Source organism: Lonchura striata, chromosome Z (genome assembly GCF_050655825.1).
Source record: "Lonchura striata isolate lonStrDom1 chromosome Z, ASM5065582v1, whole genome shotgun sequence".
Classification (NCBI taxonomy): Eukaryota; Metazoa; Chordata; class Aves; order Passeriformes; family Estrildidae; genus Lonchura; species Lonchura striata.
In genome coordinates, this window is record NC_140740.1 from 14,629,023 (window position 1) to 14,646,694 (window position 17,672).

General features: G+C 41.9%; 1 protein-coding gene across 1 annotated transcript; it reads right to left on the bottom strand.

Moving 5' to 3' along the window:
• Nucleotides 1-4,770: 4,770 nt before the first annotated feature.
• Nucleotides 4,771-14,388, bottom strand: LOC144248201 (3'-5' RNA helicase YTHDC2-like). The gene is made up of 2 exons (XM_085567850.1): nucleotides 9,479-14,388; nucleotides 4,771-9,083 (listed from the first exon to the last, which is right to left on the bottom strand). Exons 1-2 carry the CDS (start codon nucleotides 9,757-9,759, stop codon nucleotides 8,813-8,815), a joined length of 552 nt encoding a protein of 183 aa, XP_085423976.1. The 5' UTR covers nucleotides 9,760-14,388; the 3' UTR covers nucleotides 4,771-8,812.
• Between the last annotated feature and the right edge of the window lie 3,284 nt (nucleotides 14,389-17,672).

Genomic DNA, 17,672 nt, shown 5'->3' on the forward strand with positions numbered 1-17,672 from the left:
AAAAAACTTTAGAAAGTGCAAAAAGGCCCCAGAAAGTAGACATAAAGCTGAAAAAGGCTGGGAAATTTCAAAACCTTCTCATGGGAAGCTAGGAAAATAAGAACCAAGTGAATTCATTTATATTTATCATAAGGAGCAAGAAAGAACAAGAACTTAGTGATAGTTTGAGATGTCAAAAGTCCTAGATATATGCTTTGCAAAAATAGAAAAAGTTTCAGTCTTATATAATGAATTACTCTATATCGTTTGAGGTTCATAGAAGTCCTTCTGGTAATGTTAAACCCACATGGGTCCTTTTCTTATTGGTTAGGGTATAATGACTCTGCACCTTTTCTTTTATGTTATAGGTTCAAAGAATATGTAGAAAAAGGCTTTGCATCAACTGCCATCTTGCCTTTGATCTAGATTTGCATGGATGTTCATTTCTCTGTGTCTCTGGCTTTTTGCTTGGAGGATACAGACATAATAAATGCTAAGTCTGCAACCAGTCCGGGTCCCATCCTGTTTTGTGAGATGCAGACCGACCGGGCAGAAAGTGGACACACACTCTCAGCTCTGGCCGCAGCGCTGCCCAGCCCAGGGGGACGGTCACTGCCCTGCTCCTGCTGCCCCACTGCTGCTGACACAGGCCAGGATGGCCTTGGCCTTCTTGGCTACCTGGCCAGGCGCTGGCCACCTTCAGCTGCTCTTGACCAGCACCCTGGGCTCCTTTGGCCCACGCAGCTGCCCAGCCACAAAATTGCCCGTTTGACTGCAAATACCGCATTAAATTGTCCTTCTAATTCTACAACCACATCTTCTAAGGAAGTATCATGAAGTTTTATAAGGATAGGAATCTAAGTTGCTGTGACTTCATTAAAATGGGCTTATTCAACTCTCTGCAAAACTGAGTTTGTAGGTCTTCAAGGCTCTGAGTTGGAAATTAGGAAATATCCAGCTATGCCTTTGTATTTGTTGTGGAATGCCTGAAAATGGATTTTCTTTCAGCCTGCATGCCTGGCCCTCTACAGCCTACTGGTTCTGGCTAAGCACACAGCTTACTCTGCAATTGCCAAACAGCACAAACATGAAATGTTCCTTTCTTACTCACCTTAGGACCAGCACCGCTGAATACATGCTTCAGGTGACCTGTAGTAGGCAAGGGAAAATGAACCAGATGCTGTGAGAAAAATTGTCTGGGCTGGTGAAACCCACAGAACAAGCACCACGAACAGAGAGTTTTCCCTTTCACAACATCCCTTCAGCAGACACATTTCATTCATACAACCAGCAAGAGATCCAGATAATATTCTTGGGCATGCCTACCCTTTGGCCTGTTTAGCCATTAAATGAACACAAACATGATGAAGAAAATGCAAATTGTTCTCTAACACTCAATGCTCCTGTTCTACCAAACACATAACACCTCTTTTAAAAATCCTCTCCTTCTGGTACCTAGGGTTTTTTTTAATCAGATGCATGCACAACTTCTCATTAACTTGCTGGAAACAGTTGCCCAGAAAAGCTTTTCCAAAATTCCACTATGATGGGGCAGGCTCTATTGTGACACAACACAGCAGCAGCTCCAAGTTCCAGGAGCAGACACTCACTGCTTTGGAGTTTGCTCTTCCTTGCAAAGGGAATCACTATTTAACACTCAGTCAAGGCTCAAGTTAGACAGTCAAATCCTTTCATGACAAAATGTAGAAAGAAAGAAGCTTTCCCTGAATTCTGGGAAATACTGCACAGTTGTTAGAAGGCCTTCCAAGAAGGTCTCCAGTTTACATTTTCAAAGCTGTCTTGCATGTCCCAGCAAACTGAGGAAAAGACAGACTCTGCTGCCTCAGACTCTCCCGTGGAGGGAAAAGAACCCCTGCAGGTTCCCTTGCAAATGCTGCCCCTGTGGCTGCAGAAATCCCCTTGTACCTGGATGCCTTGACAGGAGCTTTACCAAACCAGTGGCACCCTAGTGTTCTTTCTGTTTTAAAATAACTCAGGCACTAACAAAGAGCAGGAAGACATACAGAAGCCAGGTTCGGGTACACCCAGGGAAAACCTCTACTTACGTGCCAGGTTAGTGAGGTAATAGCCAGAATAAACAACGCCATAAGCTGTGAAAGCTGCAGCAGCAAGTTGCTCAATCATTGTAGCACTGCTGTGCAGATTTGTCCAACTCTAGAAAAAACAAGGCTCTTGTCAGTGGGCAGCTCTCACTGACAAGCGCCTCAACCAGGAGGATGCTCCTGCACTGAGCAAGCCCTAGGGTTGCTCTGACACTGAGGCCTTCCGTGCACCAAGACAACCTTCTGCTGTCACCATGACCACATGGCAACCATGCCCTGACATCACAGTGCAAGCACTCTATATTGGCCTGTGAATTTATGCAGAGCAATAACCACCCTTCCGTACAGCAAACGCAAAATAACCGGGGAAGTTCTTCTCTGTCACAAAGCAGCACAAATTCACTTTGTGGCCAAACCCTGTTGTTCAAGGAATCCAAGAGTAACTCCAGGAGTGCACCAAACACCTATACCTTGTACCCCAACTGAGCACTCAGATGGGACCCAAGCAAAGGAAACCAGACCAAGAAAACGGCCCAAAGCATTGCACTTCTGAGAAACAACCCTTACTTTTAAAAAATTTAAATGTTTATTAAATCTTAACAAAGGACTGAATAAGGAAAATTTGCAGCACTGGGAGTCTCTGACCATTACAAGCAGCACATCTATAGAATGGATGCTCTGCCTTTTATACCCTTAACCCCTCCAAAGTTTTGTCAAAGTTTTGCCATCCACTGGTGGAGATTCCTTTCTTACATTCTTATTGGAGGTCAGGTGTTGCTACGCCACCCACACCTCCTGGTCACAAGCCAGCCCTCCCCAAAACCCCTGACTACCAAGGCTATTGCAAGGGGCAGGGGAAATAGGACTCTGGGAGGATGTATTACAATAACATCACTATACATTTTTACATCCCCATAATATCTACCTCTTAACAGTGAGAGCCAACTGTTACATGACTCATCTATAACACACAGAACCAGGAGAGAAGGCACTGTTGGCATAACAGCTGAAACAATTCCTGACAAATCTCCCACATGTTTGCACATTTATTGGATATGCCCAGGGCTCCTGAGCATGTACATCTCTGCCTTTATTCCCCTTTGAAAGCAGTCAAACTGGCAGCATCTGCCTGCCAGTAGGAGCTGCTCCGAGCTGGGAAGAAGACTGTTGGTGCTGATTTCCAGAGGCTTCTGTGTCCCAGGAGAAGATAAGGAAGGAGTGGATTGAAAGGTGCTGGCGCTGCTGCTGCTCTGTGCCAGACAGCCCTGGCTGAGCAGGGCACGGCGCTGCAGACTCTTGCTCCTGTCAGAGCTGGGCACACCTGGGAACAAGGCATGGCAACTTGTGGGGAAACCAAGGACTTCATGGGTTCTGCACTGCTCAGCACACACCCAGGCCATCTGTGACCCAGAGTTCTGGCACCTAAAAAGATAAAGCAGACGGAAATAGCTGGGAAAAGTTTCATTTTGACCTTTCTTACCTGTTCACAGAAGTGGCCAAAATGAAAGTTACAGAGCAGGGCCTGATCCCTTCTCCTGCAGGAGGGGCCCTGTACTGGCTCCTGCCCAGGGCTGGTGCCCATGTGCTAACATTCAGCTGAGTGGGAGCAGAGCTCCTGGGGCTCTACAGCGATACACCAAGCCCAGCCCAGTTACCTGGTACACATGCAAAGCTTCAGAAAAAGATTAGAATGGAAAAATGTAACTGTCATGATCATTGTATTTTACTATGTTCACATGCTGTATAGGACTGCAATTTTATGTATTTGTGGTATTTTCACACATTTTAATCTCCGAAATACTGTCAGATACACTTTGATTCCTAATGGAAAGTCTTAAACTATTAATTTAGCTTATAAAATGAAGTTACTGACATTAAATAATATGTACTTTGTAGCGTAGAAGAACACAGTAATAGTATGAGTAATTATGATTGCTTAAGCACAATTGGCTTGGGTCTGTACAGGAATGTGAAATTTTGCAAGAAAATAATATTTTCACTAGGTTTTGTAAAATATTTGAGAAACACTTCTTGTTTGAAAGAATACGTTTCAAACAACCTTTTACTTAGGAGTTTGAGGAAGGTTCTTACTTTTGAGAGCAGTACAATTTTACATTTTAAGAATAATGTAAGCAGCTGATGAACTTTAGAATTATTGCAGACCATATTTAGTCTTTCAGAAAGTATTAGTGATATATATCTGATTCAATGCATCTTTTAGCCAGGTTTTGTCAGTGTAGGAAAGCCTGGTTGTAAAGCTCCCATTGTTGCCATTACAGCATTTATGTGCTGTAAATCATGTAAAAGTCTCCATTTTCCTGATTTCTTTTTTATTACAAGGGGTATTCAAGGGGCCGAATGATTCTTCAATATGACCCACTTGCAATTGTTCTGTGACTAATTCTTGCAGGGCAGTAAGCGTTTCAGTAGTAAGGGGCCACTGATCAACCCAGACAGGTTTATCTGTTAACCATGTCAAGGCTACAACTGGACATTCACCACCCTGCATCACAGTGGCTCCTATTAAAAATCCATAGCAATTCTGTAATAATAGTAATTAAAAATCCCAGTAATTCTGAGGGTCTGATGTTAGCTTGTTGGCCATCGGGATGTTTCACATGAATTACAATGGCTGACAAGCCACCTGTTGTAGAACCACCCAACCCCATCAGTCCAAAACTTGCACGAGTGAGAGGTCACGATTGAGGCCAACGCAGTCACAAGAGTATTGTAGCATCTGCTCCAGTGTCAATCAAACCTGTTACCGATACGGTCCCTGGATGATATCCACTGGCTGTGAGGATGCATGTCTTTTCTGGATGGTTCTCCGTTACTTTCTCAGTCCGGAACACTTGAGGTACTTACCGTATTGGGAACAAAACTCACAGAGGCTACAAGCTGAGTGATGCAAGTTCCTTTCTGAATAGTAATAGGGCACTCATCAATTCATATCATAGCATGACTCTGTCCTAAATAATCAACATCAATAAGTCCTAAATGCACATGAATACCTTTAAGTGTAGTACTTGATATCCCTATCAGAAATGCACTCAATCCACGTCCTATTGGGCCATAGGTGTCATGGGGCACTTTGCAGATTTCTTTTGTCAAAATAGTTACTGTGTCGGTGGTGGGTACATCAATCCCTGTGGACCCACTTGTTGCTCCTGAATACTGTTTGCAAATGGGTAGCTTTACAGTGCTGGGAAGGCCCATAATTGCTGTTAATGGTCGTCAGGTTATTTGTGTCCCCACACACCCCTTCGTGTTCTTCTTCCCATTTCCCTGCAACAGCTGACCATTTGCATGATACTTACTCGTGCACAGTGCCCAAATTTAGCACAATGATTGCACATAACATTGCTGCTTGCATTTGACTTAGATGTTATTTTCTGGGTATTACACTGTGCCCTTACATGCCCTTGCTGTCCACAATTACAGCATTTCGGTGGTGGTCTTAGAACTGCAGCAAGAGCTGTCATTTTATGCTCTACTGAACCATCTTTTGAGCAAGCAGTAACCATTTCAGGCAATGTGGGCTCCCCAGGTAAGGTGTCAATAATCGTTCTGCAGTCTGGGTCTGCACTTTCTTTCACCAATTCTATACACAATCTATGTCACAAAGGTTCATTATCTACCTGTTTTTCAATAGCTGCAGCAAGCTTTTCCACAAACTGCAAAAATGGTTCTCTCATCCCTTGTTGTATAGTAACATATCTCTGTTTTGGAGCTGCCATTTCCATTGTTTTAATTAAAGCACTCATGCCTATTTGCCGAGCTTGTGTCAAAATTGAAGGATCCCACCTTGCCTGCAAATCTGGGTTAGCAAAAGGCCCAGTGCCCAATAAGGCATCAACACCCACAGCATGACGAGTCGTGTTGAGGCAGCTGCATATTTGTTAAAGCTGTGAGCTCAGCCACTCACCTCCGAGTTTCTTGAAACACACCATACTGTACTGGTTGGAATAAAACTGTAGCAAGATGCATGATGTCATAAGGTACAAGCATACTGCATTAATTACATGTATTAATTGCATTACCTCTGAGGAATTAATACCAAACTGAGCCACTTTCAATTGGAGATCTTGCACAACCTTCCAGGCAAAGACATGATGACTGTCATCCTGCCCTATTCCAGGAACTGCATTAAAAACTGGAAAAGCCATAGGATTATCACAGGCAACATTTGCCTTAACACTCTCCTCCTGAGGTACTTTTGGGGCACCAAATCTTTCTATTAGGTCCCAATTTTTTTATTCAGCTGCTTTCTTCCTAAGAAATTCCCAAAACTTCTGAGGCTGTCATGGAAGCACAGTTACTTGACACAGAGGCAAAGTCCATGGGGCAGTAGGGCTAGATCTCTTAGAAGCTGAACTGCCAACAGTTCCCTGCCCCACCTCAGGTGTTACTGCGGGTGACTCTTCACTTGATTTGCTGTCACTGTCCAGCAGTGGAGGATACGACCTTGCAACTGTTCATGCAGCTCAGAGGGGGGCGGGGGGCAAATGGCTGGGCTAGAGTGGAGGGGTGTAGGTCTTAGATTCAAAGAAAAACCATAAATTTCTAACCAGGTAGAAGCTTGAGAAAGTGTTGAGAAAGAATGTAAGTTCTTTATCTCTCTTGTTCACATTGTTTATAATTAGGTTTTACTACTGTACGTCATCCACTGCACACCAATAGGGTGACATGTTTTCACTTCAGGACCAATAGAGTTGGTCTGCACAAAGCTCTGTATAAAAGAGTGATGTATTTTGAAATAAATCAGTTATAGTCTCAGCCTTCTGAACAAAGTCTGTTCATTCCCATCCTGCCTCAACAGCGTCAGAGGGGAGCAGGGGGGCAGACAGCTGGGTTTGTCTCTCTGCCAAAGACATTTCCGCTAACTGGCGCAGTGGTGCAGTGTATAGAGGCACCGCTGAAAGCTGCTGTGCAGGTGAGATAAAGAGGCTTAGGAGTCTGAGAAGGAGATACTCTGTCAGTCTGCCCAGAAGCCTTAGCAGCTTTCCCAAAAGCTTCAGCATCCAGCCCAGAAGCTCTGGCAACTTTCCTGGAAGCTTTGGTAGCCTGCCTGGTAACTTCCATGGGCACCTGCACTTTCTTCAAGGATGTATGCAACAAGTTCCCCATCAGAGGCCCCATCTGACTCATCCCTCCCATCAGACTACTTTATCAACCCCAAATCTTCATCCACCTTGTACTCTGCTTGTTCCCGCTGTTTTCCATTCCTTTAATGCCTCAAAAGGCGATCTCCAAGTAACAACTAGATTGACAATAGTTTTATCTCCCGCTCAGGTGACTTCCCACAGCTTGTTCCTGACTTTTTTTCCAACCTTTAACACTAAATGCTGTGTCAGGATCAGTAGCAAAATCCTATGATCTAGCCCACAGCAATATACTACAAAGGGCATAGTCTGAAGTAGTAATTCCCTTATTTCTTAACAAAGCTTTCTATGTAGCCAAAACAGTCTCTTCCTCTTTAGATTTATCTCCCATTATCACTAGTTGTTGCCTCACCTGCTTCCAGGTGTGTTGATAGGAGAAAATCAGGTCAGGACTTGCCTGTGGCTTCCACCCGCCACTCTCAGCTGCACCAGCGCCGCCTCCCCCGCCACTCCCCAGCGGGTCAGGGCTGCCAGTCGCTGGGACCCCGCGTGGCTCCAGACCGACCACGCTGCTCAGGCTGCTGCTCCACGCGGTGGGCACCAGCTGTCACTGGTATATACACTGCATCGTGAGGCGGTCGCCACACAAAGCACAGACCACAGGCGGTCTCAGATGGCAACTCTTTATTATCGAACATGACCTTTTATAAACTTTCTAATTGTTTATACTTCTTCTACCCCAACTGTTGGCCACAAAAAAATCAACATAACACCACTGGTGAACAGTAACAGTGACTTTAGTTAACTTTCTGAAAATGCTTTATCCAGCTGCAGTTCTCTCCTTATCTTTCTCCAGTTCTTCTCTCAGCCTCCTTGGTAGCAGCCTTGGAGAGAGCTCTTGATCAGCTTCTTGCCTCTCAGCTTCTTTTTGCTCCTTTAGCTAACAGGCCTGCTGTTAGCCCCTTCCACAGTAATTCATCCATGAGGGGCAGGAAACAAGAATAGGGGGCAGGAAGCAGAATAGGATTAAAAAGCCTAGTGATTAATTAGAATTGGTTAAAATCTGACAGACCTTGAGATGACACCAAAATTCATCATCCTAGAGTGTAGCCTACAGCACACTACTCGCATTTCTATATTCGGGAAACATGTTTTCTTCCTTTTACGCTGTCTTAATTTAAAAGCTGAAAGATTCAAGAGGAATTACTACATCCTCCAATGAGTCCATGAAGTTTCCTCTGAATGATCTCCTTTGTGTTACTGCAGTCTACTATTCAAGTATATAGGGACAACTGTCACAGTAATCTCATTAAAAATGTGTGCTTTGTTAAAATAACCATCACAAAAATCAGTCCTAGTAAGGCAGGTAAGACAGAATCAGTATTGATACTGAAAATCTATTATGAATGCAGAAAAAGGCAGAATCCAAAAACTTCAGAAGTATGTATATAATATACTCATTTAGTTGAAAAAAACTTACACGTTTATTAGAACAAGTTTGGGATTTTTTTTAAATCTCATTTTTTCTACTTTGGATAGCTTTACCTCAGCAGTCCATAAATTATTTTTGCTGTATTAAACTAGTGAAACAAGGATATTTAGTCTAGATTTTTAAATTCCAGAAGGAAGTATTATGCAGTGTTACAAATGAAAAGCTACGTTAGATTCCTAATTTATCAGTAAAATACCTAACTGCAGAATGATATCAGCAAGAAATTCTATTATTTTGGAAGAGCAGGGTAGTATGTTAGAGAACTCTACCTTTCCAGACACTGGAGAAGAAGGAGTAGCACAGGGGCTGGAATAGCTACTGCTTTCTGCAGGTTTTACTGAGGACTGAGCTGATCTGTCATCTGAGGATTGTCCGGAGAGCAAAATGTCTTTTTCTTTGTACTTCTTTGGCTGGTGGAGTGCAGGAGAAGAAGATTTCACTGAAACCCTACAAAGGACATACCTTGAGTTTCACAAGCAGTCACTGAACAATTTACATCGACCTGTCCACCTACAGCATGACCCCATGTATTACAGCAACTACAACATCTATTAAACCTAACTAAAAACTCATACTGACCATTCATTGCTTTTTAATGCTACTGTTAAACTTCTTCTGCTACTTCTCAAACATCACAATTCATGGACAATATTCCTGACTGCTCTCTCAAACAGCAGCCCCAGGTATGAAATACTTCTCTTTGGGATTACAATGCAGCATACAACAGTATAACACCTTCCAAATGTACTTCCACTGTTTTCACCTATTACTAGCAGAAACTTAAGTGATACTTGTATACATAAACTGCAACCTACAGTAAGCAGAAGACCTCAGCATCTTACTTTTCAGCATGAGAGGAGTCAGACAATTCTGTTTCTGTTGAGCTTTTTCTGCTGCTGGTTGACTTCCATGTAGATGCCAAAGGAAGTTCTTCACAAGTCACAGGCCTTGGTCTCTGGCCAATTCCTGAAGGCTGCTGCAGACCTGCAGACTGTTCTTCAGCACTCAGAACAGCTGTAATTGCTCTTACAGTTGTTTCATCAACCTGAGACCACAGCTTAGAAGGAGCTCGCATACGACGCAGAAACAAGCTGTGCCACTTCTGCCTGAGCTGCAGCAGCATACCAGCAGCCTGCAATGAATTCCAATTCTGTTAAATACTGATGAAAATTAGATCACACAGGTAAGAGAACCCTGTCTTTTCCCTATCAAGCAACACCTGGCATTCCAATATAAACAGAGCCCAGAATTGAAGGCAAGACTAAGGTCTTGGGGAAGGGGAATAATCCATATTTAAACTATGATGTTAATTTGCTTTCTTTTCCTTGGGTACAAGGTCATTTTGGAAACATTTCATTTAGCTCTGTACTAAACTTAGCTTTGTATTGTAATTCCACAGACTTTTTTTTTCCTTCTTATCTTTCAAGAAAACTCAATCCTTTCATGCTTTATGCCCTTCCTCTCAAATCAGTCTCTACTCATGCACTCTTCAGTATAGTTGATGGAAAAGAGCTCTAAGTGATATTTTTCTTACATCGACACCTGGTCAAGTGTGATGACTAAATTCAGAAGACTATTGTCTAATTCTGCTACCAGAAACGCTTCCATTACGATAAATTTTTAAAAATCACTCTTCTGGACATGACTAGGAGAGAGAGTATTATTATTAGAGTTGGTAAAGTTGTGTGTTTCATGACCCATAAACTGCAGCCACAGCTCCTCAATGACATAAAGACTTCTATTTCAAAGAGGATTTGAAATGTATCCTTCCAAAATCTGACAGCAACTTTCTCTCAGCAACTTCAGCTTCAAGTGCTCCTTTTTTGATCTGATTTTGGTTATCCTCTCAGAGAAAGAAGAACACAATATGCCAATGTGACTGTTCTCTCAGCTCCTGTCCAGATTTTAGCTTATCCCAGCTTGTGCTATGGCCTGATGGAGCACCATGCAGGCAGGACAGGAGGCCAGAAGGAGCAGAAGGGCCCTTATGCTGTCACTGTCACCTGCAGCTTGCTGTCCCTTGCAGTCATCATTTTTTGTCTGCCAGTCTCTTCAGAATCTGCTGACTTGTGGAAAGGGACAAAACTGCCAAGCTCAGATATAAAACATCATATTACCCAGAAAGTTTTTGAAACAGACCCAACAGCATCTGGATTGCTGAGGCTTTCCTGCTCCCTTTTGTGAGAGACAGGACACCCACACCAATATGGAGGAAGAGGGATGAGCACTCTCACTGTTGACTTAGGTGACTATTCTCTTTCTTTCTGCTGACAGGTAAAAGAAGAGAAAGGTATGGGTGACAGGTGATCAAACACTGCAACTTGGATTTTGAATACACAAATTCATGCAACAGACAACTCTGTGCCAAAGGGGATTGAAGCCGTTTAATTCTTAATGAGCTTGTGAAGTAAAGGTTAAATCACAGAGTACCTAGTTCGAGAGACCCAAATGGACCATGACATTCTTGGAGAAAATTCTTGGCTACTCAAATGTTACAAAAACCTTTTCACATCTTTTTACAATTCCTCTACATGAAGCAAACCCAGGAGTAATTTCTTACTTCAGGGTCCAGTTTAAGATGGAGCCATTCATCCAGCTTCAGCAGTGCCAGATCAGCAGACGTCCTGTCCTCCATCTCACTGTCGCTGCTATCATTAGATACCCCTCCCCCTGAATTAAAGACAAAAGGTTCATCAGAATTTCCATATTTTTTCTACTATTATTTCTATACAAAAACCCGCATACTACTGTATTACCAGCAATATTTTTCCTTCTAAAATTGACTTTAAATGTAAACATTTGTAAAACTACCTCTTCTTTTCTGCAAATACACTGCAAAGTCTTTGCTCCAGATAGCAGCAATCAAGTAGCCAGACCTGCTGAAGGTCCTACTATGTAAAAACGTGGATTGATATGATGTGACCCAACTCATGTACCTTCACCAGTTTTCACAGGCCACTATACAACTTTTGCCTAAAGCTGTTGGCAAAATCACACATGCCTCTATTTCCTAGTAAAACAGCAGATTTAAAGACCCAGTAAGAAAAAAAAAATATGTATGGCTATTAATTAGGATTCTTTATTTTTCTTAAGTGCAATTCAGTCAGCATGAGTACTACTCTAAGGTTCACAGTTTAAAAGCAAGACAGGAAAGCTTTAGAAATAAGTTGGACTTTTAGTTTGATTCAAACTATGACAACTAGAAGCAGTTATTTTTGCTTCCATTCCAACAGGACTCAATTTAAATGAGAAAAAAAGAAGGAAATGTAAATATATTCTCTATTACTTACAGTTAATAGTACAGTTAACTGAAATTAAAAATTATCAGTAGAACATATCTTGAAAATGTATGTGTTAGCTAGAAGCAACATGACTTGTTTGCCATACTGATTGTTTCTAAATTATTCTGTTTGAATAATCTGGTTCAATGATTCAAATAAAGTAGTCTGCAGAAAGAGAACATGCATACTACACTTCTCAGTACCAATACTACAGTTCTCATTAGATATTGTGGCTGCATTCTTTCCTTACAAACTATACTGCAGTTTCTGAGACCCTACGACTGTGTAATTTATGGACTTGAATAGGTAAGGAATCCCAAAATGGAGAGATTTGTTACAGAACCAACAAACTCTTCCTGAATAGCTACAGGAATTATAACAGCGCTGTTTCCAGAATCAGCCAATATATGTATTAAATATTACTGAAAAAAAAGCTCTGCATGTCACACGCTGATGTATACCAATGGAAACATCCCAAATCCAGACTCCAGTGTACCTTGAAAGGATGAAGATGCCTGCAAGGCATTACTTTGCAGTCTGGCTGGTCCACAGAAGAGGGCCACGGTGACAGGTGTCACAACAGAGCAGCACCTGATGTTTGCTGTCTTGTGAGCTCTCGTCATTTCATCATATATAAGCCAGTCTGTGGGGAGGGCCTGGATGGCTGCAGCTTGTCCATTTGCTGGGGCAATCTGTGGAAGAGCAGGTAAAACCAGGCTATTGTACCCTCTACCTGTAATTAATGTAAATTTGAACGTATTTCTCATTTTATCCGGAGACACTGTGGGTGCCTCAACCTGGCAGTGCCCAAGGCCAGGCTGGGTGGAGCTCTGAGCAACCTGGACTAGTGGAAGGTGTCCCTGCCCATGGCAGGGGCTGGAATGAGATAAGCTTTAAGGTCCCTTCCAACACAAACCATTCTATGATTCTGTATTTTGAGAATTAAATACATGTACAATTATATACATATAAAAATATACATGCATGTTGCTATCATGCTGGCATGGTAGTGTGGAGGAAGGTTTTAGAAAGGCCTTGGGAATGGTAAACAGAGGAAAAAGATACATTTATGTATGCCCCATTGTTTTAGGAAGGCCCTGGAAATGAGAAACTGAGGGAAAAGATACATTTATGTATGGTCCATTGTTTCAGGAAAGTCCTGCTTCAGCATTCCTCTCTAAACCCCCTTTCTCCCCACCCCTGAGCAGTTCCCATTGGACCTGGCCCCTGGGGCGGTTCTGATGTGCCTAAGATGAAAACTGTCTCTATTGTTTAGACCTTAACTCTTAATTCTGCTGTATAAAACTGTATCTGGGCAATAGCCCGGGGCTTTTGGTCCCTGCAACCGTTCAGGCAATACAACCTCTCTGGACAAGCATACCATTGGTCTCTCTTGGTCTCTTTATCTCGAATCCTAGCGGCGACTGAGGCAACGCTGCCGCTCGGACCGTGCTAACCCAGCCCTGCCTGGTGAGCCCAGGGCAGCGGGACCGCGGAAAACCCCGGCCCCGAGAGGGGACAGCTAGCCGGAGGGTCCCGGGGGGCCGGGGAGGGACGGGGGACAGCAGCGAGAACCCCCCGAAAGCCGCACATGCACATAAAAAAGTGTGAGAATTCAACCAGATTCATCAATTATCCTACCATGGTAAAACAAAATATGTTGTTTTAAAAAGAAATGTTAAAAATGAGTTTCAGAGAAAAACTTGCTTTTAAGAATAGGGATCATTATATCTTTAAAACAATTTTATAGCAGGGCAGTTTTTTTGCCTTTTTGCCTTTTCCATCTAGAGAAAGGACTAACTGAAACGACAGAAAAATGAATCAACTCCAATTCTATCAGCTGGGTAGAACAGTATTTTCTAAAGCTGTAGTGTTAAATGCCTATACTGCTTTTGAAGTACTGACAAACAGGAAAAGACATTTCTAAAACACGTGACAGATTTTAGTGCCCTTTTTTTTGAACTATGAATTCAAAGTGTCTTTACCTTTTTATATTGAGACTGACCAAGAACAGAGGTAGGATGAAATCGCACTTTCTTCTCCTTTGGTTCCGTCAACACCAGGCTGTCTCTGTCTACATGCACAAGATTGGGATACATCCCAGCCACTAAGGCACCTTTAATTACAGCCCAGTTCTCAGAGTTAGTATTAACATCTCTAATATCAGCTCCTCCTCTGGCTCTCACAAAACCTGACAAATGAAAGAGACAAAACAGTGCCATGTTACCTTGTGTTTGGCTCTCAAAAGGAGTCAGAAACAAAAGGTGAAATAAATGACTTCTTTGTTGCATTTTTCACCACTGCCAACCTTAACAGCACCAAGAAGAAACCATTACACTGAAATCCTTCCTGATAAGGGGTTTCATACTGACACAGAATACCACTATTTTCTACAATATAAAGACATTTCCTATGGGAATAATTCATTAAAACATGAAACGCAGTGGCATGTGGAGATGAAGGTGCTTTCAGTTTGATCAGGCACAATTCCTCATCTGCACCATACCCTGCATGAATGTGTGCATGACAGTGTATTTCAAATTAAGGAAAATTACACCAGTGAACATGATTTTTGTTACAATTTCTATATGCTTGACTTTAAAACAACGTTAAAATTGTTTCCAACTTCTCTACCTGAGGCTCTAAGCTGGCCAAGCACCTGTGTTCTCATTCCTGCAATGATTTCCATTGTGGCTCGGGACAGGAAGTTCTTTTCACAGAAGGCTCTCTCCCAGCCATCACTGCGTGCCTTCTGCCATGCCTGAAAATGTTTTTACATTTGCCTATTAATTTGAAGGACTTAAACTAAAAACTGCAGGTGTTTTTTTAAAGATTACATTTATGTCAATAAAATGAATGCAAAACCCACTCTAAAAGTTAATGTATCAAACCAGATTATTTTTTCTGTTCAACAATTAGATTCTCTTTATGTGCTCACTCCAGTGATGATTATGTCAAATTAAAACAATAAATAAAGATCATTACATTAAGATCATGATTCAAAGTTCAGTGTAGTAGGATGCAAAGAGGCACATTGTTGAAACATTCAAAATTTTCTAGGGTTTGAAACAAAACATACTACAAAAAGGGTTCCCTCACAAATTTATGAGTCCAATACACAGGAAAGGCACTAGGCAAAAAGAAAGTCTTCTCTGAGGACTTAATCACAGTCCGCCACTCTACATCCAACTGGTACATCTGCATTTTGCTTGGGTGATGTGCTGTGATTAGTACTCTCTGAAATGAAAGACTACCTGGAAAGCCCTGAGCAGGGCCATGTGGTCACTGAATGTCCCGGCAGCAAAACGCTTCCTGCACAGCACGGCTGCACGCTTTTGGGAGGCCAGCGTGGGCAGCACAAAAGGGTCTTGGCAGGCAAGAGCACAGGCAATGGTCAGAACAGGATCCAGGCACTTCAGAACTACAGCATACAACACCATTTTACCGAGGTGTGGCTCTACAGGTAATTCAGTCAGCTGATAACCAAGCTCAGTGAGATCTTCCCAAGGGTCCAGGGCATCTATGGTCTGTTCATAAACAAACAAACAAACAAATAAAGGAGAGGAGGATGGGTACAGTGGACAAAATCAATTTACAGTGAAAGCAAAAAGGATGTGAATAATGGACTTTAACTAGACTTGTTTCCAAACACTGAAGAAGCAAGTCAGACTATTAACAGAGACAAGACTTTGAAGCACTCTCTTCCCTTGACATGGAAAAACACATCCCCACACACAAAATGAAAACAGACAACAAGCAAAACTTCAAAACATCCTTAAGTAATTAAAAACAGCTTCAGTACAAACTGAAGTCAGTAAACTGCTACACCACAAATTTGGGATCAAACACAATTACCATCTAAACTTATTCCTTTTCTGACCTTAAGCATATGCACAGCATTTCTCACAGTTACAGCAGGCGGAGGATCAGGAGCTTTCATAAGAAAGTCTACAATTGGACAATTAATTGGAGCCAGAATTTTTGTGTACAAACAGATCTCCTGCAAGGTAAAAGGCAGTACAAAAAAAGATTACCAAGATTTGGAAGCAGCCGCCAAACACATGATTTGTTGCAATTAGTAGTATGGTTTGAGGACATTGTATTTTTTAAAGTTATAGTTTCTAACTGAACATGCACCTGAAGCGGCAGTCTTAGAAGTTCTGGAGATTGAAATTCCAACATATTCTGAAATCGGAGCCTGCTGAAGAGATGAAAGCAGACCCCAGGCTGACAGCGCCCAGCCCTTGAAAATAAAATATGGGAAGTTGTGAAAATGAGGATTTCTTTCTAAAAACAAAACCAAAAGCCAACAAACAGACACAGAAACTCAGAATGGAAAAGAAGAGGCACTACCATGAAGAAAGTGTTGTTAGGTCACATGCAACATGAGAATTTCCTAATCATTAATTATTTTTGAGAGTGTGGCAATTTTTTACTGTAATTTTAACCCAACACTGAGAAATCTGGAGAAAGAAAAACAAGGCTTTTCTAATGTAAAGTGCTGTGGGTTTTTTGCTAACCTAAGACCAGTCCAAATCTCAATCATCCTTTGTTGTAAGGAACCAGTTGCAAACTTTCTTGCTTCCCCTCACATCCCCTAAACAGAAGTTATCCTTGGAGTAAAAGGTAGAATAAAGATGAAGTAACTTGTGAGTGAATGAGGGAGGAATGAGCAAATTCTCTCAGTCATATACATCTATGTGCATACATGCAGCTTAATGCCAATATGATTGATTAAACAGGCATTTGTTGCTACATAAACTTCTGAGCCCTCCCCCACAGTGCTGGGAAGAATATAATCATGGCCTGTTAAGTCATGGATAGCTTGGAGAAAGTGAAATAGGCAGTCCTCTGCCCATACACATGATGTGAAAACATTGTGACTGCGGGTGCTACGTGGGAGAAAGAGGAAGGAGAACAAATTAATGGGGGGAAAACAACCCAGACCTTTGGGAAATGCCTGAGCATCACTTTTCTACAACTTGGGAGATTATTCCAAGGAAATACATGCTGACGCCTACTCGTCTGCAGAGAACCAGTGTTGGCCTCTATGCAACACAACACCGGAATAGGCCAGAAACAATTACTATGTTGTGTGGTTTATTCTAAACATAAAGGACTGTGCATATCTGCAAAATGGGAACCACTATGAGGCATTTATTACCTGCCTTTTCTCTGGATAGCACTGGCTTTTGAAATCCACCCCATTTTTAGCACTGTAGCACAACTCAGTGCATCAAAAGACTTCTAGAAAAACAAAGAAAGGAATACAAACTGAAAACTCAATAGGGTACATGAAATACAAGTTACTAGTTAGATTACCAACAGGAGTTTTCTAAAAAGTATGAAATAGTAATATATACAGCAGCTTCTGAGACAAAGGTACCTTCTCAATTTCAAGTGAATTAATGAGGGTATCTCCTTTCTAGTATCTTAATGCTCCACAAGTTTTGAAATTCAAGATTTTCAAGGTTTTTGAGACGGATAGCTTACAGTATTTGTCTTAAAACAAATTCATGTTGAAGCCTTTCAGAAAGGACTGTTGCCTGACAGGCACTAGCTCTCAGCTAGTAAAAGCTTTTTCTCACTTTACTGTAAAGTAATAAAAAAAAAAAAAAAGTTCTCCAAAATTTATACACTTTGTGTTTTAGAATCACACTAGGAAAATTTAAGGCAGTCCTACCTCTTTCACCTTTCCTGAGTCAATGACAAACACCACATCATTGACTGTTATGCTGGTTTCTGCAATATTAGT